At 44.8% G+C, this 21,750-nt stretch overlaps 2 protein-coding genes across 3 annotated transcripts in view; one reads left to right on the forward strand and one right to left on the reverse strand.

The window, feature by feature from the left end:
- Window positions 1-1,564: 1,564 nt before the first annotated feature.
- LOC103889271 (histone-lysine N-methyltransferase, H3 lysine-36 specific-like) overlaps window positions 1,565-21,750 on the reverse strand; it is a 67,206-nt gene continuing 47,020 nt past the window's right edge. For both annotated transcript variants that reach the window (XR_010137326.1, XM_063716491.1), the window contains 2 exons: window positions 13,278-13,412; window positions 1,565-5,370 (listed from right to left, as the gene is read on the reverse strand). Coding sequence is in view for 1 of the 2 variants with exons in the window: in XM_063716491.1 (XP_063572561.1) it covers window positions 5,165-5,370; window positions 13,278-13,412 (341 nt within the window). In the remaining variant the exon portion in view is untranslated. The remainder of the gene's footprint in view (window positions 5,371-13,277; window positions 13,413-21,750) is intronic.
- LOC129050328 (golgin subfamily A member 6-like protein 7) lies at window positions 3,373-10,285 on the forward strand. The gene is made up of 8 exons (XM_063716456.1): window positions 3,373-3,515; window positions 5,048-5,176; window positions 6,285-6,335; window positions 6,424-6,517; window positions 6,600-6,706; window positions 7,982-8,040; window positions 8,368-8,509; window positions 8,807-10,285. The coding sequence occupies exons 1-8, from the start codon at window positions 3,432-3,434 to the stop codon at window positions 9,878-9,880; spliced, it is 1,740 nt and encodes a 579-aa protein (XP_063572526.1). The 5' UTR covers window positions 3,373-3,431; the 3' UTR covers window positions 9,881-10,285.

Below are 21,750 nucleotides of genomic sequence, written 5' to 3' on the forward strand. Positions count from 1 at the left end.
GAAACAATCTAAGTGTCCATCAATGGATAAATGGATAAAGAGTCTGTGGCACACATACACAATGGAATATTATTCAGCCCTAAAACAAACAAGGTCTTGCCATTTGCCGCAAGATGGATGAGGCTGGAGGACATCATGCTTAGTGAAATAAATCATACACAAAAAATCAAATATTGCATAAACCCATTTATATGTGGGATGTAAAAATGTAAATAAATAAATCTACAGAGATAGAGAGTAAAACATTGTCTACCAGGAGAGGTAGGAGAGGGGAGGAATTGGGGACATGGAGGCCAAAGGATACAAAGTAGCAGGTATGAAGGATGAACAAGCCTAGAGATGTATGACATGAGGACTGCAGGGAACAAAATTGTTCTGTATGTGAAATTCATGCTCAATGAGTAGATTTCAACTGCTCTTGCCACAAAAGCAATAAGGAAATGGGGAACTATGTGAAATGATTGGTGTGTTAATTTCTTTCAGTATAGGAATCTTTTACAATCTATATATAACCTTTAACATCATGTTGTAAGCCTTAACTATACACAAGAAAATTTATTTTTAAAAAAGAAAAATTGACAGTCAAAGACTGACAAAGCAAAGACTAAGTAAATAAAAACAGGGGTAACTGTATTTATATCTGTTAAACAAAACAAAACAAAACAAAAAATGAGCCACCCACTGAGGCAAGTGCCTGCATCAATAGAGCTTTGTGGAGGCACAATTTGACAACAACCCCAGAAAACACACAAGCCACAGAAACTACTGTAACCATGCTTTCCAAAGAGGGTTTTGGAACTCAGCATGTAAAGGGAGAAAGCAGGCAGGAGAGAAGAAAGGGAGGGGGAGCAGGCAGTGAAGGGGTGGTTACATTCTTAGGAAGCTCTAATTAGTGCTCAGTAAATCTTCTTTTACAAAGATAAGGTAAACATTTGAAAAGAGGGAGGAAAGAGTCAATTATGCAGCCATCTCAGGGTAGCCTGAAGAGTGACTGATCTCATTTTCTTGTTCTGTACCTGGGAAGATAAGCCTATAATCAACATTGTCAGTGTCAGATTGAATAGAACTCAGTTTTACGTCTTAAACTGAGGTTGCAGAGCCAGGGTTACAACTGGCATATGCTTATTTTATAGGGGGACATGGATCCTGAAATATTTAGGGGCTAGCAAGGAATGTCCCTGTGAACAGTTTGTAAGGGGGGCCATATGGAGAGGTACGTGGCCTTTGTGGTAGTGGGGACCTGGCTTATGTCTAATGCCATCACACAGGATTGTGAAATGGCAGCTATCTCTTTGGGGAGAAAGAATGACAGTGTTGCATGACTAAGATCCCAAACTTATGTCTCCCTTAGCATAACAGGTTTGGCAGTTCCAAGACTTTATTTTCTTTTACATATTAAAAAAACTCTAATGAAAGAGCTATGTGAGAGATATAAAGAGGATATTTCCAATGAAAAAAGGGTGCAACCAGCAGGGAGAAAAAGGAATTCTAAATGTGTTTATGCTTGGTAACTTAACCTTAAAACACACAGAACAAAGCTTAACAAACGAAAAAAAGAAATAAGTTGACGATCATTGTGGGAAACTTTAATATCTGTGTCTCAGCCACTGAAAAATAAACAAACATCAGTAAGGAAATAGAATCATTAAAGGATGCATTTAACACACTCGATCTAACTGAGAGACGTGGTACACTACACTCAACATGCAGAATACATATCCTTTTCAAGTGCAGAAGCAATATTTATAAAAATTAACCATATTTTTGATCATTGAGAAGACACAAATTCCAAAGAGTTTTAGTTATACAAATATTTAATCAGAGTGGAAGTATAAGTTTGGAAATTAAGCAAAACATTTTCAGTATGGTAAAGGGATGAATAAAATCAAAGTTTGCTTTTCTGAAACACTAATAAAATTGATGGCCCCCAGCAAGACTGATTAAGAAAACAGACAAAAGGCAGAAACTCTAACTGCAGACCTTATAAATATTTAAAAAGATAAATGAATAATAGAACAACTTTGAAATTTTATATAAAATGAACAAATTGATTCGGCAAACACAGGTTACCAAAATGAATATTCAAATATATGTAATTGAACCTGTAATTAAACACCTTATAAAGAAAACTACAGTCTCACATGGCTTAATAAGTGAATTCTTTCCAAATGCTTAAGGAAGAAACACATCTTATATGCACTTTGGGAGGCAGAGGTGGGCAAATCAAAAGTTCTGGAGGAGTTCAAAACCAGCCTGGCCAACATGGTGAAATCCTGTCTCTACTAAAAATAAAAAAAAATGAGCTGGGCGTGGTGGCACATGCCTGTACTCCCAGCTATTAGGGAGGCTGAGGCAGAAGAATCGCTTGAACCGTGGAGGCGGATGTTGTGACAGTGAGCCGAGATTGTGCCACTGCACTCCAGCCTGGCAACAGAGCAAGACTGCGTTTCAAAAAAAAAAAGAATGAAAATTGAATTGCAGTACAATCTTAAAATTTTTGAGAAATCTACGTTTTTCAGCTAAAAAGAGACAGACTCAGCCTTTTGACCTTTCTTCTATCCCTCCTTGGAAGGCAATCCAAGGCCTGGAAAAACAGCAGCCACATTGTAACCAAAAGAATAAAAACATGGCTAAGAAAGTATCAGGAAACTGAAAAGAACCCTGGACTGCCTTCCTCTGCACGTTGTAAGTGACAAAAATGAAATCTATATTTCTTTAAGTCACTGAATCAGATTTATTCTTTCTGCGGCTACAAGTAGCCCTAAATGATGTATTAAATACTAAAATAAATACTAAAATACACACTAAAATACTAACATTTTGGTCTTGAACTGCTGATCTCAGGTGATACACCCATCTCAGCCTACCAAGGTGCTGGGTTTACAGGCATGAGCCATCACACCCACCTCAAAAGCTTTGTGTTTTTAAATATATTAGACATGTCTCTAGTTTCAAAAAAAAAAAAAAAAAACCCTTAATAATGTAGGAGAATAAGAGAAACTTTTTCCAAAAAAGAGAAATTATTGTGATTATTTTACCTTATTGGAATGTTGGATAACATAGTCAGCTTTATTAATCATCAAGCATGCTGTAAATTTTCCATTATAATAGGATTTGTACCTCAATTAAGGTGATAAAGTTTTAAAACTCAGAAAGTGAAAGCCAGCCCCACCCCTCTCCTAGAGTGGGTGGGGACAGCAGTTGCATGGGCGCCTTTCCTTGTGACATCACAGGACCTTCATGACACGTGGCTGCTTGACCCCGCCTCCTTTCCCTTTCATCTTTCTCATTGACCAATGGGCTTGGAGCATTAAGGCCACACCCCTATTCTGCATTCTAGTGCAGCCCTGGTGACGCCTCCTCTGGCTCAGTCACATAGCTGCGTGGTACGTGACTGGAGGCATATCACTGCCGTTGCCTGGATCACGCCAATGTGGCCCCAACCCCACCTCCCTCCCCTCCCCATGATGTCAGAGAAAAACCAACAGAGCAAATTGCCTGAGGCCAAGGAACAGGTAAAACGCATAGGATTGCGGGACCCCAACCCCAACCCAACCCCAGGCCCCCTCTGATGGCAGAACAGCTGTCAGAGTCCATGTCACTCCAGAGGTACACCAGGCTGGGCCCCCCCAATGCCTCTGGGCTCCCTCAACCAAAATCTTGTGTCAGCCCCAACCCCTGCCCTCACCTGACTTTGAGCGGGTGACTCAAGGGACTCCCTGCTCTGTACTCTGCCCTCACCTCCTCTTGCCTGAAAACTGACCTCCCTGGGCCCTTCAGGTTCATGTTTCCAAGGAACTGGATGCCCCAGCACCTGCCCTCACCAGTCACCCCAGGGTGACTTTGGGCAGGTGACTCCTGGGGCTCCCCGCTCCATACTCCGCCCTTGCCTACCGCTGCCCCATGGCTGACCTCCTTGGGCTGTTTGGGCTCATGTCTCCAAGTACCTGGGTCCCAACCCTGCGAACCCCAACCCAATCTCAAAGAGGCAACTTGGGCATAGCACTGATGTCACCCGTCCCCCACCACCCCACGGAGGAGTGGAATGTACTGATGGCACAGTCCCTCTAGGAACTGTCATTACTGCTGCAAGACTGGCCTTTGATCTTAGGACCCATCCCCTAAGTGTTCCCACCCCATTTCTGGTTACGCTGGTTGCAGCACAAATTTCCATCTGGAAGGGGAGTGGGGACTATGTGACCTAGGATCAAGAAGTTTCAGGCTGCCTTACTCCCTTAACACAGAAGTTGACTGTTTGAAAAGCCTACACCTCCCTTGTGAACTCAAAATGTTGACAGTGTCTCTGGGTGGCAATGGGAGAACGGGTTTGGTTTGGTTTTCTCCCAGGCTTCTACTCTCCAGAGAGACTTCAACAGTTTTTCCTAAGTTCTCCACCTCATATTTGAATTCTCCATGGTTCTGGCACCAGAGTGCCCATCAGTCAGTGATCTTTGAAGTGAGATTTGCTCATCTTCTGTGGAAGAGACCTTGGGAAACTGAACTTGACAACTTGAATCTTCCTCATCTCATCTCAACCTGGGGTACTTTCAGTGCCACAGGATACATATGGGGCATCTTTCTGAAGCATCACTTTCCCTTGATTCTCTTGAGAGAGACAAAACATTAATGTTCTTAGGGATGACAGTCACACATATATTTCTAAGAGACTAGCAGACTTCTCTCCAAAATGAAGCTTGGGTTGTCCTCTTTCTGTTCAATTCCCAGATTTAACAGAAAGGCTGCCTTCTGCCCTGAGGATACGTGACTTTTACTTTTCTACCTCTGCCTCTGGTTTTGGTCCCTGGCAGCTGCTGATTTGTGGCAAAATCCCAGAGCTCGGAGGCAGAAGAATGAGTTTTGGTTCCATTATTGCCTTTCTTTTAGCCATGGTATCAATCTCTCTCAGTCACTAAGTGATTGCAACAACACCTTGTACAGTTGTCGGTGGCATTAAATCAGATAGTCTATAAGAGTATTTTGTATAAACTGTAAAGTGACTGTAGGAGCTTGTAGTTCTCGTGAGTATCACTGCTCCTCTTTTCCACAGTTTACAGATGATCATCAGTGGAACAGTGCTGGTGCTGGTACCGGAGCAACCGACAGCAAACAGAAGAAAATAAATAATGGCACTGACCCTGAGAAAACCACTTCTGGTGGTTACCATTCACCTGAGGATGTGAGTCTTGGCTGGCTGGTCTCCTGAGGACAAGGGGCACAAGGGGAAGTCGAGGGTAACTGTTGAGATTGTGGAAGGAAGAACTGCTGGGTACTGGTTAAGAATTCTGGGTTTGAATCCTACCTCTCTCTCCATCTGCGAGGGACACGATTTATGGCAAATTGCTTGAGTTCTTTGGACCTCTCTTTTCACATCTGTAAAATAGGGGTGGTAATGTTTTACTTACATGTGTGAAGCTTAAATCAGATTTGTTGTTGTTGTTGTTGTGTTAATCTCTAGTCCAGGGCCTGCTGTAAACTCCTCTCCTCTTTGGGCTTCCATTTCCTGAGGAGGTAGAGTTAGAGTATTAGAGGTTTCTGTTTGCTCTGAGACTCTGGGATTTAAAGATTCACTAGAATGGAAACCTTGGGGCCAAGAGCTCCTGTCTGCCTTTTCTGTCCTATATCCCAGCTGGGAAGAACTGTCCCTGGCCCCTATGTGCTTGCTCAATGCTTGTTGAATGAACACATCTTTCTAAATCACAAGCTAGCAGAAGGGTGGGCTTTTCTCACATTCCATGTCTGAAGGTTTCTGTTACTGTCTTTTCTGGAGAATCTAGTTTCAGACTTTCAGTATTGTGGCTGTGGGCAAAAACCAATAAAGACCCAAATCCTTTTTCTTTGGGCATTAAGGAGAGTTGATCAGTTCGTGTTCCCATTGGGTCTAAGAACTTTGCCCTTAAAATCCATTCCTGACCCCTGCCTACCGCTTCCTTGCCTGGGGAATAGAATCGAGGGGCTACCCTCAGTCACCTTCCTTTGACTCTCCCCACAGAAACAACAGAACCGAGCTCAGCTGAAAGAAGTAACATGGTTTCTTTGTTTGCTCACGACATGACTGCTGGGTTTCGGGGGCACTCAGATGTAGAGGCCCCAGTCTCGTCTCGCCTACTCCCAGTACGGGGAGGAAGGCTCACCTCCCAGATTCCACCCCATCCCCACAGGGTCCCTGATAACCTGGTTCCATGGGTGGGCCTGTCCTGGGGCAGTGGTGCCATTCTGGGGGCATGTCTCTTGCTGTGCCATCTCTGCCTCCCTCTAGTAAGAGCTCTGTCTTCCTCTTCCTATAGGAAAAGCAGGAAAGCCACCAATATCAGCAAGCCCTAAGGAGGCAGCTAGAGGTGAGTGGAGGGTGTGAAGTTCCCTCCTGTCATCTGGAGAAGGTTTCTTTGCTTCTCTTTCAGCACTTGCTTGTCTTTTCTCCCAAAGGCCCAGGATCATACCATACGAATCCTTATGTGTCAGAAAACTGAACTGGAGACAGCGCTCTATTACAGCCAGGATGCTGCTAGGAAATTTGAAGGTGGGAATCTGGGCACCCCATCATCCTTCAACCTGGCATTTTCACAGGCCTTTGGGCTGCATCTCAACCTCTCTCATTCCAGAAGAATCCAAGGATCTGGCAGGATGCCTGCATCATTCCTGGAACTTTGCAAGAGAGTTACAGCAGGCTCTCTCTGCTGTGTCCACACAGCACAAGAAGGCGGACAGGGTGAGTCCAACCACCTACCCGGTCCCCTGGGAGCCCAGCTTCACAGATGGAGGAATGAGCCTAAAGGTCCCTTCTGCAGGATGCAGTGTCCTGCCCAGAAGACAGCATGGGCCATTTCTTGCTGCTTTTGTATGTGGTTGTTAGAGGCAGGTTGGGGCTGGGTCAGCTGCTGTCAGTGAGTTGCGGGGCACTGTGGGGAGTGAGCACTGGACACAGAGCTCCGAGGCCAAGTGCCCACCCTGCCCATACTTGGCTGTGCCCTTGGTCAAATCCTTGGTGGGGATTAGGGTACTTGTACCATGAAGGTACAGAAGAGTATCTTTAGTATGTTACCATTTGTGTAGAGAGAGGGAACACATGTACGTGTGTGTGTGTGTCTCTGTGTGTGTACGTATTATGGTAATATACATAAAACATGTTTGTAAGGATTCATAAAAAACTCAGGCGAGAGGAACAGTATTGGGGGGAGATATTTCCCTTCTGTACCTTCTGAGGTTTGGACTATGCCAATGTATCGTTCTTTCAAAAATCAACAAAGGATTAATTTCCTCCTCATTATCTGTGCCCCTACCCCCACCAAAAGAATGGGTTTAGAGAATCAGATATACCTGGGTGTTGAAATCCCAGCTCTAAGTGATCTTAGGCAAGCACTTAACCTTTAATACCCCATGTTTTTCATCTACACAATAGAGGTGATAATGATAACTGTCTCCTATGGTGGTTGTGAGGATTAAATGGGATTGTTAGCTTAGGGCCTGGTGAAGCACTCAATAAAGTTTCCAACAGTGGTAGTAATAATAGCAATAGCAGCATTACTGTAATAATGCTGTATACAGTAATAGTAAAATTTTCTCATCTCTCTGGGCCCCTGTTAGCCAGCTAACAATTCAGTCTTTTTCCCTGTCCCTTCCACCCTTACTGAGTTCTTTGAAAAACAAGTGAGAGCCAGGTGTGGTGGCACATGCCTGTAATCCCAGCTACATAGAAGTCTGAGGAGAAGAATCAGTTGAACCCGGGAGGCAGAGGTTGCCGTGGGGTGAGATTGCGCCATTGCACTCCAGCCTGGGCAACAAGAACGAAACTCCATCTCAAAAAAAAGAAAAAAAGAAAAAGAAAAAAAATTAAACCATGGACTTGGAAATGCCTTGAGAACATGTCAGGTGGGATTGAGAGGGAGCAAGTGTTACTGTGGAGTAGTCACTGTAGCTGTCATCACTGGTCAGTCAGCTGCTCCTCTGCCTGCTGTATCCTGACTTGACCTTTCTCTATTTGCAGTATATCAAGGAGTTAACAAAGGAGAGGGACGCTTTGAGTCTGGAGCTGTACAGGAACACGTAGGATAGGGGAAGGTGGGATGGGAGGTCTGAGAGCCCTTAGCGTGGGTGGTGTGCTGGGAGGTGGGGGGTACAGGTGAGCATGGCAGGGGTCATACAGGTTTGCATGTGTGCACAGGGAAGCTCCAGTGCCGGCTGTGCCACTGACTCATGGGGTAGCCTCAGGCAACTCATGTCTTCTCTCTGGCCTGCCACCTGGGACTTTTAATTCCTGGGTCCCTTCTAGTGCCACGGTTCTGTGGTTGTGGGGCGAGGGTAGAGGGTCGATCACCAAAGCGGTCCTTTCTGTTCTTCGTTCATTCCTTTCTCTATTGCCTCCGGCCATAGCATAACCAATGAGGAGCTGAAGGAGAAAAATGCTGAACTACAAGAAAAACTTCGACTCGTAGAAACTGAAAAGTCTGAGATCCAGCTCCACATCAAGGAGCTAAAAAGGAAACTGGAGACGGGCAAAATCCTGCTGCCACAGGTGAGCAGCGGCAGCCCCGGGGGGTGTGGGAGCCCCATCCAGCTGGGACCATGGTCTAGGGATCATGCAGGGTATGGGGAGGCTCCAGCCAAGAGCTGGAAAATTTGGGTCCTTGTTCTGGTCCTGCCATAGAATCCTCTAGAGTGTGCTAAAAATCTACAAATTGGGACCATGCCTGGGAAATCAGAAAACCTCAGGGTTAGGGCTTAAAATTTCTTTTTAAAGAATCATAGACTAAAACCGTTATTTTATAGATTACATTTATATACCTAGCTTATGAGTCTATTTCCTTTTGAGGTTCAAACCAACACTTTGCAGGAGGAGAAGATGTGGAATCAGGAGGAGGAGCTACGGGATCAGAAGGAGAAGCTACGGAAGCAGGAGGAGAAGATGTGGAGACAGGAGCAGAGGCTGCGGAAGCAGGAGAAGGAGCTGTGCGAGCTGGAGGAGCAGATGCGGAAGCAGGAGGAGCAGATGTGGGAGCAGGATAAGCAGATGCGGAAGCAGGAGGAGCATATGTGCGACCTGGAGGGGCAGATGCGGAAGCAGGGGGAGGAGATGCAGAAGAAGGAGGAGCAGATGATGAAGCAGGAGGAACAGATGTGGGAGCAGGAGAAGCAGATGATGAAGCAGGAGGAGCATATGTGTGACCTGGAGGGGCAGATGCGGAAGCAGGAGGAGGAGATGCGGAAGCAGGAGGAGCAGATGCGGAAGCAGGAGGAGCAGATGCGGAAGCAGGAGGAGCAGATGCAGAAGCAGGAGGAGCAGATGTGGGAGCAGGATAAGCAGATGCAGAAGCAGGAGGAACAGATGCAGGAGCAGGAGGAGCAGATGCGGAAGCAGGAGGAGCAGATGCAGGAGAAGGAGGAGCAGATGCAGAAGCAGGAGCAGATGCGGAAGCAGGAGGAGCAGATGTGTGAGCTGGAGGAGCAAATGCGGATGCAGGAGGAGCAGATGAGGGAGCAGGATGAGAGGCTGCGATTTAAGGAGGAGAGGCTGTGGGATCAGGATGAGAAGATGCAGGAGGAGGAGGAGAAGATGCGGGGGCAGGTGGAGGAGAAGATGAGGGGGCAGGTGGAGAAGATGCGGGAGAAGGAGAGGACGGGAGAGCAGAAGATGCAGGAGGAGCGGTGCTCAGAGCCCTGCCTCCCTCCCTCCGAAGATCTGTATGATACGAGCCACCCTGGCAGCGTGAAGCCTGCACGAGAGGCCACGGAGGGTTCTCCTGATGACAATTGCACTGCACAGCAGATCATGCAGCTGCTTGGTGGAAGGAAGAATGCCCAGGAGGGCCCAGTCTTAGGCAGCACCTCCTGCATCCCATTCTTCTACCGAGGAGACAAGAGAAAGATGAAGATCATCAGTATCTAAAAGCCGGCACTGTCAACAAGGCCTACAGAAGTGTAAGCCGCCACGTGACCTTGTGAATATCGTCTGAGAACAAACTTGAAAAAAGAAAATTTATTTTAAATTGTGGCAAAATACTGGCCGGGCACGGTGGCCTGCACCTGTAATCACAGCACTTTGGGAGGCCTAGGCGGGGGGATCACCAATCCCAGCTACGTGGGAGGCTGAGGTTGCAGTGAGCCGAGATCACACCACTGCACTCCTCTCTGGCTGACAGAGTGAAACTCCCATCTCAAAAAAAAAAAAAAAATTTCTACTTGAGGACTCTAATATCTATGTATGTTTCTATTTTTTTTTTCTTGGTCTTTCTCATTTAGTCTTGTGTTGTCTTGTCTTATGGCATGCCTAGTAAACTTTTATCTGCCTCCAGAGAGTATTGACTTTGACTTTATGGCACACAACTGGCGTTCAAGCAGATCACCTTCATCTAGTTTGGGACTAAGCTGGCTCAAAGCAGGTTTTAGTTTTTGTGACAGCTGGTCTATTTTTTATTCTTTTGGATTCTTAGGGGTGGCCCTTCCAGGATCCCCACCAAGGTCCCATCTCGTTACTGGGACCCAAATTCTCATTATGTCATTTCAGCCCTGTGAGAGTGCCAAACATTCAGCTAGGCTCTCCAGCCTCTTAACTATCACTTCATACTCAGTTTCTTAGCCTCTTAGCCCTCCACTGTTGACCAATCACCAAATGGGGGAAAGCACTACAGACTGTCAGGGTCACCTCCTAGGCCTGGTCACTCAAGTCCTGGCTGAGGTCTCCAATTACCTTCCAACAATTGTTTTTGATGGTGAGGGGGGACACATTTTTGTCCAGTTTTTCTAACTGTTCCTGTGGGGAGGCTAATCTATAACAAGCTATTCTGCCTTTAATGAATGTTGAAAACTTTTTTTTTTTTTTGAGATGGAGTCTCGCTCTGTTGCCCAGGCTCTAGTGCAGTGGTGTAATCTCTGCTTACTGTAACCTCCACCTCCTGGGTTCAAGCAATTCTCCTGCCTCAGCCTCCCAAGTAGCTGGGATTACACGCATGTGCCACCACCCCTGGCTAATTTTTATATTTTTAGTAGAGACGGGATTTCACTATGTTGTCCAGGCTGGTCTCGAGCTCCTGACTCAGGTGATCTACCCGCCTCAGCCTCCCCAAGTGCTGGGATTACAGGCGTGTGCCACTGCATCCAGCCCATCTGTCTTTTTAAAAATGTTTCTGATTTGAGGTATAATTTATATTCCGTGAAATGCACAGATCTGGTTTACATTTTGATGACTTTTAACAAATGTATTACCCATGTAACCCACCTCCTTCGAAGATATGGAACATTTCTATCATCCAGAAAGTTCTCCTGTGCTTTCATCCTGTCCGGCACTCCCCCAGCAGCTGATGAACCTGCTGAGGACATTGGGTACAGGATTCTGGCCTTCCCAAAAGAGCTACTTTGACAAGACTGCTTGCCTTACCCGGCACTAAATCCCTGCCTGCTCTCTCAAAATTTCCATCTTTAAACTGCTTGTACCTATAACCCTCCCACATGAAATCCATAGATAAACCAGCCCACAGCCTAATATTTACTGTATACCCAAGCTTTCAGAAATACAGCTCCCAGGAGTGGGGACTGATGGCTGCATCCCCTCCTCCTCCTGGAAGCCTCTACCAGCCTACAGAGCCCACAGAGTAGATCTCACCAGGCAGCTTGACCCTGAAAGTGCTGCGGAGCCTCCTGCTGGTTCACCCTCACTATGGTGGCAGCTGCACGGGAGCAGCTGGGCTCACCCATTAAGCAAGAAGACGTTGGCTTGATACTGACACTCCAACCCCAGCCTGGGCAAGCCTGGCTGAAAGGACCCTTCCTTCTGGTCAGACTGTGGGGAGATGGGCCAGAGCATACACACTCTACCGCCCTCCTCATGCTTCAGCTGTGCTTCCTTCTTAACAGAGGGAGCAGCTCATGGATTTGGCCAAAGTCTTCTTGAGGGCTGTAGGTTTGACAGGCTGGGTGTGTGGGGGCCACTGTGCTAGAGAGACAGACTGGTGTGTCAGAAGGCAGCCACCTGGCCAGAGGGGGGTCAACCCCCTTGGTAACCCCCTTCCCCCATCTGGACACAGAGCCCTGCACTCTCCACATGTGACTGCTCCCCTCAGAGCTGCCTCCAGAAGAGGGGTTCTAACCCTGTGGGTGGGGACATTGTGTTACTTTACAGTGGGCCATGGCTCCCTCTGATATCTCCAACTCAGAGGCAGTAGAGAGAAGATGAGAAATTCCCTGCACCTCTAGTCCTAGCTACTTGAGAGGCTGAGGGAAGAAGGTCACTTGAGCCCAGGAGTTCAAGGCTGCAATGAGCTATGATTACGTCAATGCATTCCAGCCTGAGCAACAGAGTGAGACCCAACCTCAAAAACAACAATAATAAGTTAAACATAAAACTACCACATTATTGGCCAGGCATGGTGGCTCACACCTGTAATCCCAGCAATTTGGGAGGCTGAGGCGGGTGGATCACGAGGTCAGGAGATCGAGACCATCCTGGCTAACACGGTGAAACCATCTCTACTAAAAATACAAAAAAGTTAGCCAGGCATGGTGGGGGGCGCCTGTAGTCCCAGCTACTCTGGAGGCTGAGACAGGAAAATGGTGTGAACCTGAGAGGCGGAGCTTGCTGTGAGCTGAGATGGCGCCACTGCACTCAAGCCTGGGCAACAGAGCGAGACGCTGTCTCAAAAAAAATAAATAAACATGTAAGCATTCCACATTATTGACCAATTCCACTCCTAGGTATAGACACAAAGAATGAAAAGACACTTGTAAACCAATGTTCATAGCAGCATTACAACAGTCAAGAGACGAAAGCAACCTGATTGCCCACTGATGAAGGGATAACATGTGGCTTACATATATAATGGACTAGTATTGAGCCTTTAAAAGAAAATTCTGATGCATGTGGATGAACCCCAAACACCTAAGAAGTTCAATAACCCAGTCACAAAAGGACAAATACCGCATGACTCCCCTTATAGGAGACACCTTGAATAGTCAAATTCTGAGACAAAAGTAGAATGGTGGTTGCTTGGGGACACAAGGAGTTAGTGTTTCATGGATACGGAGTTTCAGTCAGAGAAAAGGCAAAAGTTGTAGAGATGGATGGTGGTGATGGCTGGGCAATAATGTGAATATACTTAATGCCAATGAACTGTACACATAAAAATGATTAAAACGGCAAGTTTTATGGTATGTATATTTTACCACAATATGTAAATTTTTTTAATTACATTTTTTAAATTGTTATGAAAAAATACAAATAATCCATCCAAGTCATTTAGAAAAGGAGCATCAGATCAAGCTTTTCAAAGTGCCAAAACTCAGAAGATTACCTGGTTGCTTGCCCCATACCCAGCTGTCCAGAATTGACTTGGCCCTATATACAGGTGCAGGAGTTTCTTCTTCATCTTTTTTCTTTTTGTCATTCAGATCTTCTTTCTTTGTTCCACTTGGTTCGACACTATCATCTGCAGAATTAAAGATTTTTTAATCTGTAACTGCTTTTCAGAATGTCATACCGTTAGTCTCTGCAAATGTCCCTCCCCGAAAAGTTACAACACACATCGTTAACTGAATGGCATGCGGTGTCCCCCACCCCCAGGGCTGTGAGCATGTGTGACTAATAAACTGCTACTTCATCTGTCCAGTGTCAGCGTCCTATGTTCAGCCATCCCATATCCCTAGGGCAGGAATCTTCTAGGGTTATAAACAGAACTTTAATCAACCTCTCCTTGGTTATTTTACTGGTTCCATGATACAAGTTTTTCTGTGCAAAAGATCTGAACAGAAACTTCACAGAGGATACAAGAGTGGCAAAGAAGAACATGATATTCAGCATCGTTAGCCATTATGGAAGTGCAATTAAAACCACAACGAGATCCCACTAGACTTGTTAGAATGGCTCAACTAAAAAACACTGATAACATCAAGTGCTAACAAAGACACAGAGCAACAGAAACGTGACAGATTGCCAGTGGGAAGGCAAACTAAAACAGCCACTTTGGAAAACACTTCAGCACATGACCCAACTTTCACACTACTAGGTCTTTATCCTAGGGAAATGGAAACTATATTCACACAAAATCTGTACAGAAATGCTCACAGCAGGATTACAATTGGGAAAGAAAAATGGAAACAACCACAAGGTCCCACAGTAGCAGAATGGATAAACACCATGTTGTACATGCACATGACTAGATACTATTCAGCAATAAAAAGAACTATCAATACACAGAACAGCAGATAAACCTCAAACATATAACTGGGAGTAAATGAAGATGGTTTCAAAACGTTACTTAAAATATGGTTCCACTCACATGACATTCTCAAAAAGAATACCCTATACTGATGGAGAACAGATCAGTGGTTGCCAGGGTACGAGGCCAGGGAACACGTGATAAAAAGGAGCAGCACAAGAGAGCTTTCAGGGTGATGAAACTTCTCCATCCTGATGATGATGGGGGTTACATGAATCTATAGAAGTCAAAATTTACTGAACTACATACCACAATAAAATAAATTTCATATAAGTTTTTTAGTTAAAAAATGTTGGCTGGGTGCGGTGGCTCACACCTGTAATCCCAGCACTTTGGGAGGCCGAGGCGGGCAATTCACAAGGTCAGGAGTTCGAGACCACCTGGCCAACATGGTGAAACCCTGTCTCTACTAAAAACACAAAAATTACTCAGGCTTGGTGGCTCATGCCTGTAATCCCAGGTACTTGGGAGGCTGAGGCATGAGAATGGCTTGAACCTGGAAGGCGGAGGTTGCAGTGAGCTGAGATCATGCCATTGCACTCCAGCCTGGACCACCGAGTGAGACTGCCTTTCAGAAAAAAAAAAAAAAAAAAAAAGGAAAATATCTAGGTCCAGGGAGGACAGCTGGAATAGTCTGGTGGAATCATGTCAGAGCAGGGAGCTGGGTCTGGAGGGCTGGAGTAGGGTGTGGCCCCACTCTAGGAAGGAACTAGGAAACGCATCCTGGGTGAAGCAAGAGCAGAGTCCCGTTCTGCAACAGGTGAGCATTTATCTTGATCTGAGAAACTACATACACCTTTAATAAGTCTCACTTAGCCTCTTATTTTCCTTAACAACATGGAAAATGAGAGAACAAACAATTCAGAAGGTTAAGACATGAAATACATTTAATTCAGAAATCATACACAGGAAGGTAGGAAATGAATGGGGGAAAAAAGCAGCTAATGGAAAGTGAAAATGGGCCGGATGCGGTGGCTCACGCCTGTAATTCCACCACGTTGGGAGGCCGAGGTGGGCGGATCACCTGAGGTCAGGAGTTTGAGACCGGCCTGGCCAACATGGTGAAACCTGATCTCTACTAAAAATATCAAAATTGGCCCGGCATGGTGGCAGCCACCTGTAATCCCAGCAGTTCGAGAGGCTGAGGCAGGAGAATTGCTTGAACCTGGGAGTCAGAGGTTGCAGTGAGCTGGCATCTTGCCACTGGACTCCAGCCTATACAACAGAGCAAGACTCCATCTCAAAAAAAAAACCAAAAAAACAAAAAGTGAAAATAACCCAACATCTACTATGCAAAGCCTCTGGCCTAACAACAATACATTACCCTTTTAAATCTTTACAAACAACCTTGAAGGAGGCAGGCTTTGTTGTCTCCAGTTTACCAAGGTAGACACCTCGGATCACAGAATACAGAGTAGAACCCAGCCAGAAACACAGCTCAGGTGAGAACACAGGTGCTGGCTCTAAATGCCACACTCTGCCCTACGTGTGTGTGTGTGTGTGTGTGTGTGTGTGTGTGTGTGTGGTCACAAACCACAGCCCAGGGGCCAAACCCAGCCCACAGCCTCTTTGTGTATGGTCTGAAAGCAGAGAAAGTATTTTACTTTTGTTGTTCTTTTGAGACAGTCTTGGCTCACCACAACCTGTGCCTTCCAGGTTCAAGCGATTCTCCCAGGTTCAAGTGATTCTCGTGCCTCAGCCTCCGAGGAGCTGCGATTACAGGCGTGCATCACCATGGCCGACTAATTTTTTGTTTTGAGTGGAGATGGGGTTTCAGCATGTTGGCCGGGCTGGTCTTGAACTCCTGACCTCAGGTGATCTGCCTGCCTTGGCCTCTAAAAGTGCTGGGATTACAGGTGTGAGCCACCACGCCCGGCCACTGTAATTTATATTTTTTAATAATTGAAAAATAATCAAAAGAAAAACAGTATTTTGTGACTTGCAAACATTCTGAGGACTTCATCTTTTGGTGTCCATAAATCAACTTTACAGAATGAACGTCCCCTGCCCGCTGACGCAGTATTGTCTGTGGCCACTTTGGCACTACAGCTGCAAGGTCCCATGGCTATGACAGAGACCATAGGGTCCATTGAGACCTTAAAATATTTACTATCTCACCCTTTAAAGAAAGTAGGCCACCCCTACCCTACATCTGGCTATAAATTTTACACGTTAAAAAAATGCAACATTCTTAATTTTAAACTCAGTACACTGGAACATTGCTCATCTCCCTTCTTCAAGATGAAAAGCTTCGACAGTCACCAGGAAGCAGACAAGAACCCTAAGTACACCTGAAGAGTTATTCTCAGGAGCATAAATTACAACATTTTACAACAGCAAAAGCAGGATGAAGTCACTGGAGGGTATGAAAACAACCAAGAGTAATTAGCACCACCAGCTCCAAGACCACACCACATCAGCTTCAAAGTTGTCTACTCTTCCTTTCACTACTGTACACTTCAAAGTAGACACAGAGAAAATCGAACACATACTGCCCAGACACATTGCTTATGGAATGCTGGAGAGAAGGGAAGCGAGACGTCCCATTGGCCAGGTGTGGTGGCTCACGCCTGTAATCCCAGCACTTTGAGAGGCCAATGTGGGAGGATCACTTGCACCCAGGAGATCAAGACCAGCCTGGCCTACACAGCAAAACCCCATCTCTACTAAAAATACAAAATACGGCTAGGCGTGGTAGCTCACATCTGTAATCCTAGCACTTTGGGAGGCCGAGGTGAGAGGATCACTTGAGGTCAGGAGTTCCAGAGCAGCCTGGCCAACACAGTGATACCCCATCTCTACAAAAAATGTGGCTCATGCCTATAATCCCAGCACTTTGGGAGACTGAGGCGGGTGGATCACGAGGTCAGGAGTTCGAGACCAGCCTGACCAACATGGTGAAACCTCATCTCTACTAAAAATTCAAAAATTAGCCGGGCGTGCTGGCGTCCACCTGTAATCCCAGGTACTCAGGAGACTGAGGTGGGAGAATCACTTGAACCCAGGTGGAAGTTGCAGTGAGCCAAGAAGGCGCCACTGCACTCCAGCCTAGGCCACAAGAGCAAGACTCCGTCTCAAAACAGAAAACAGCAACAACAAAAATTCCACTGTCAAGACAGCAGCGTGACCACATGCTACATCTCTTTCTTCTATAGAACATCATTAGACATAGTAAAAAAAAAACCAGTATTTTGAGACAGAGTTTCATTCTGTTGCCCAGGCTGGAGGGCAATGGCATGATCTTGGCTCACTGCAACCTCCAGCTCCCAGGTTCAAGCGATTCTCCTGCCTCAGTCTCCTGAGTAGCTGGGTTTACAAAAAAAAAACATATATTTTAAAGCAGAGTAACAAATTGATAACTAAGCATGGAGTGGAAAGAAGGGACCACTGAGGACTGGAAATAGCAACGTTAGACTATGAACTAAATTTCTCCCATGGTTGATTTGGCCTATGCCCAGGAATGAGCAAAGACAGCAGGCCCGTGAGACTGGAAAAAAGATGGAGTCAGCCATGCTAGACTTCTCTCACCGTTATCATCTTTGCAAAGCTGGTCTCACCATTTATTGAAGTGAATTTTTTTTTTTTTGAGATGAAGTCTTGCTCTGTTGCCTAGGCTGGAGTACAATGGTGCAATCTCAGCTCACTGCAACCTCCACCTCCCAGGTTCAAGCAATTCTCCTGCCTCAGCCTCCCAAGTAGCTGGGATTATAGATGCCCACCACCATGCCTGGCTAATTTTTGTATTTTTAGTAGAAACGGCGTTTCACCATCTTGGGACTCACAATACACATCAGCCCATCGCCTCTCCTGCTTGGCAGGGATGGTCATGATCCTCATTTCCCAGTTAAAGAAACCAAAACTCCATTATGGGGTTTCACCATATTAGCCAGGGTTGTCTCCAACGCCTGACTGCAAGTGATCCAAGCGCCTCGGCCTCCCAAAGTGCTGGGATTACAAGTGTGAGCCACTGCACCCAGCCAATTAGGAGGAAATATCCAACATTTAGCCAGGTGCAGTGGCTCACTCCTTAATCCCAGCACTTTCAGAAGCTGAGGTGGGAGGATCACTTGAGCCCAGGAGTTTGAGTCCAGGCCTGGCAACATAGTGAGACCGTCTCAACACAACATTTAAATATTAGCCAGGCATGGTGGTGTGCGTCTGTAGTCACAGCTACTTGGGAGGCTGAGATGGGAGAGTGTTTCAGCCCAGAAGGTCAAGTAAGCTGTGACTGTGCCACTGTACTCCAGTCTGCATAACAGAGCAAGACCCTGTCTCAAAAAAAATCCAAAATATATAAATAATTGATACAACTCAAAACAACCCAATTTTTAAAATGTTTAAAAAAAAAACTTGAAGAGACCTTTCTTTAAAGAAGACATGAAAATAGGAAGTGGGTATCTGAAAGGTGTTCCGCATTGCAGATCATTAGGGAAATGCAAATCAAACCCACTGAGATACCCCCTCACACCCCTTATGACCATTATCAAAAAGTCAAAAGATAAATGTTGGCAAGAGTGCGGAGAAATCGGAACTTTTGCATACTATGGATGAGAATGTAGATTGATACAGCCATTCTGGAAAAGAGTATGAAGATTTCTACAGAAATTAAAAATAGAACTACCATATGACTCAGCAATCCCTCTTCTGGGCATACAGCTAAAGGAAATGAAATCATTACTTTGTAAAGATACCTGTATTCTCATGTTCATTGCAGCCTTAATCACAATAGCCAAGATATGGAAACAATCTAAGTGTCCATCAATGGATAAATGGATAAAGAGTCTGTGGCACACATACACAATGGAATATTATTCAGCCAGGAAAACAAACAAGGTCTTGCCGTTTGCTGCAAGATGGATGAGGCTGGAGGATGTCATGCTTAGTGAAATAAAGCATACACAGAAAATCAAATATTGTATAAACTCATTTATATGTGGGATGTAAAAATGTAAATAAATAAACCTACAGGGATAGAGAGTAAAACATTGTCTACCAGGAGAGGTAGGAGAGGGAAGGAATTGGGGACATGGAGGCCAAAGGATACAAAGTAGCAGGTATGAAGGATGAACAAGCCTAGAGATGTAATGTATGACATGAGGACTGCAGGGAACAAAATTGTTCTGTATGTGAAATTCATGCTCAGTGAGTAGATTTCAACTGCTCTTGCCACAAAAGCAACAAGGAAATGGAGAACTATGTGAAATGATTGGTGTGTTAATTTCTTTCAGTATAGGAATCTTTTTACAATCTATATATAACCTGTAACATCATGTTGTAAGCCTTAACTATACACAAGAAAATTCATTTTTAAAAAAGAAAAATTGACAGTCAAAGACTGACAAAGCAAAGACTAAGTAAATAAAAACAGGGGTAACTGTATTTATACCTGTTAGTCAAGAAATGAGTGACCGACTGAGGCAAGTGCCTCCATCAATAGAGCTTTGTGGAGCCACAATTTGACGACACCCCCAGAAAAAACACACAAGCCACAGAAACGCCTGTGACCTGTGCTTTCCAAAGAGGGTTTTGGGAACTCAGCATGTAAAGGGAGAAAGCAGGCAGGAGAGAAGAAAGGGAGGGGGAGCAGGCAGTGAAGGGGTGGTTACATTCTTAGGAAGCTCTAATTAGTGCTCAGTAAATCTTCATTTTACATAAGATAAGGTAAACATCTGAAAAGAGGGAGGAAAGATCAATTATGCAGCCATCTCAGGGTAGGTGGAAGAGTGATTGATCTCATGTTCTTGTTCTGTACCTGGGAAGGTAAGCCTGTAATCAACAATGTCAGTACCAGATTGAAAAGAACTCAGTTTTACATCTTCAACTGAGGTTGCAGAGCCAGGGTTAAAATGGGCATATGCTTATTTTATAGGGGGACATGGATCCTGAAAGGTTTAGGGGCCAGCAAGGAACATCCCTGTGAGCAATTTGTGAGGGGGGCCATATGGAGAGGTATGTGGCCTTTTGTGGCAGTGGGGACCTGGCTTATGTCTAATGCCATCACACAGGGTTGTGAAATGGCAGCTCTCTCTTTGGGGAGAAAGAATGGTAGTGTTGGATGACTCAGCTCCCAAACTTACGTCTCCCTTAGCATAACAGGTTTGGCAGTTCCAAGACTTTATTTTCTTTTACATATTAAAAAAACTCTAATGAAAGAGCTATGTGAGAGATAGAGGGTATTTCCTAATGATAAAAGGGTGCAACCAGCAGGGAGAAAAAGGAATTCTAAATTTGTTTATGCCTGGTAACCTTAAAACACGCAGAACAAAGCTTAACAAACGAAAAAAAGAAATAAGTTGACGATCATTGTAGGAAACTTTAATATCTGTGTCTCAGCCACTGAAAAATAAACAGACAAATGTCAGTAAGGAAACAGAATCGTTAAAGGATGCATTTAACATGCTGGACCTAATTGGGATACGTGGTACACTACACTCAACATGCAGAATACATATCCTTTTCAAGTGCAGAAGCAATATTTATAACAATTAATCATATTTACGATCATTGAGAGGACACAAATACAAAGAGTTTTAGTTATACAAATATTTAATCGCAGTGGAAGTATAAGTTTGGAAATTAAGCAAAACATTTTCAGTATGTTAAAGGGATGAATAAAATCAAAGTCTGCTTTTTTGAAACACTAATAAAACTGATGGCCCCCAGCAAGATTGATTAAGAAAACAGACAAAAAGCACAAACTCCAACCACAGACCTTATAAGTATTAAAAAGATAAATAATAGAACAACTTTGAAATTTTAGATAATGAACAAACTGATTCAGCAAACACAGGTTACCAAAATGAATATTCATATATATGTAATTGAACCTGTAATTAAACACCTTATAAAGAAAACTATACAGTCTCACACGGCTTAATAAGTGAATTCTTTCCAAATGCTTAAGGAAGAAATAGCACACATCTTACATAAACTCTGTCAGAAACAGGAGAAGAAACATTTTCCAAATTGTCTAACCAGCATAGCTTTAATAATTCATATTAAAACCTCACAAGTCTGGGTGCGGTGGCTCACACCTGTAATCCCAGCACTTTGGGAGGCTGAGGCGGGTGGATCATGAGGTCAGGAGATCGAGACCATCCTGGCTAACATGGTGAAATCCCGTCTCTACTAAAAAATACAATAAATTAGCCAGGCGTGGTGGTGGGCGCCTGTAGTCCCAGCTACTCGGGAGGCTGAAGCAGGAGAATGGCATGAACCTGGAAGGCGGAGCTTGCTATGAGCCGAGATCACTTCTCTTATTTAGTTCTCTTATTTCCATTGGTTAAAGACCAGAATGTGTAAAATATGCATTATCAGATTAGAAAAACAAAACAAATATCAGAAAAACGTTTTTCAAAATAGCATTTGCTAAAATCTATGAGAGAAACATGCTCTAAAACTTCCTGTTTCAAAATTTTACTGTGTGTCCACCAAGTTCATTTTTCTGGCTGTGGACAGCAGGCCCACACCACGCCACAAACCCACCCCATGCCAGAGACCCACCATGGCCCCATGAACAGGCCAGCTGAGAGCTGCAGCCACTGCCCAG

This window comes from Pongo abelii, chromosome 16 (genome assembly GCF_028885655.2).
Source record: "Pongo abelii isolate AG06213 chromosome 16, NHGRI_mPonAbe1-v2.0_pri, whole genome shotgun sequence".
Classification (NCBI taxonomy): domain Eukaryota; kingdom Metazoa; phylum Chordata; class Mammalia; order Primates; family Hominidae; genus Pongo; species Pongo abelii.

Excerpts from the sequence above, each read along its gene's own strand:
- LOC129050328 (XM_063716456.1), top strand. The coding sequence starts at position 3,432 with ATGTGGCCCCAACCCCACCTCCCTCCCCTCCCCATGATGTCAGAGAAA. Across the intron at positions 6,336-6,423 it reads CCCTAAGGAGGCAGCTAGAG|GCCCAGGATCATACCATACG; the intron begins GTGAGTGGAGGG and ends TTTCTCCCAAAG. Across the intron at positions 8,041-8,367 it reads CTGGAGCTGTACAGGAACAC|CATAACCAATGAGGAGCTGA; the intron begins GTAGGATAGGGG and ends CTCCGGCCATAG.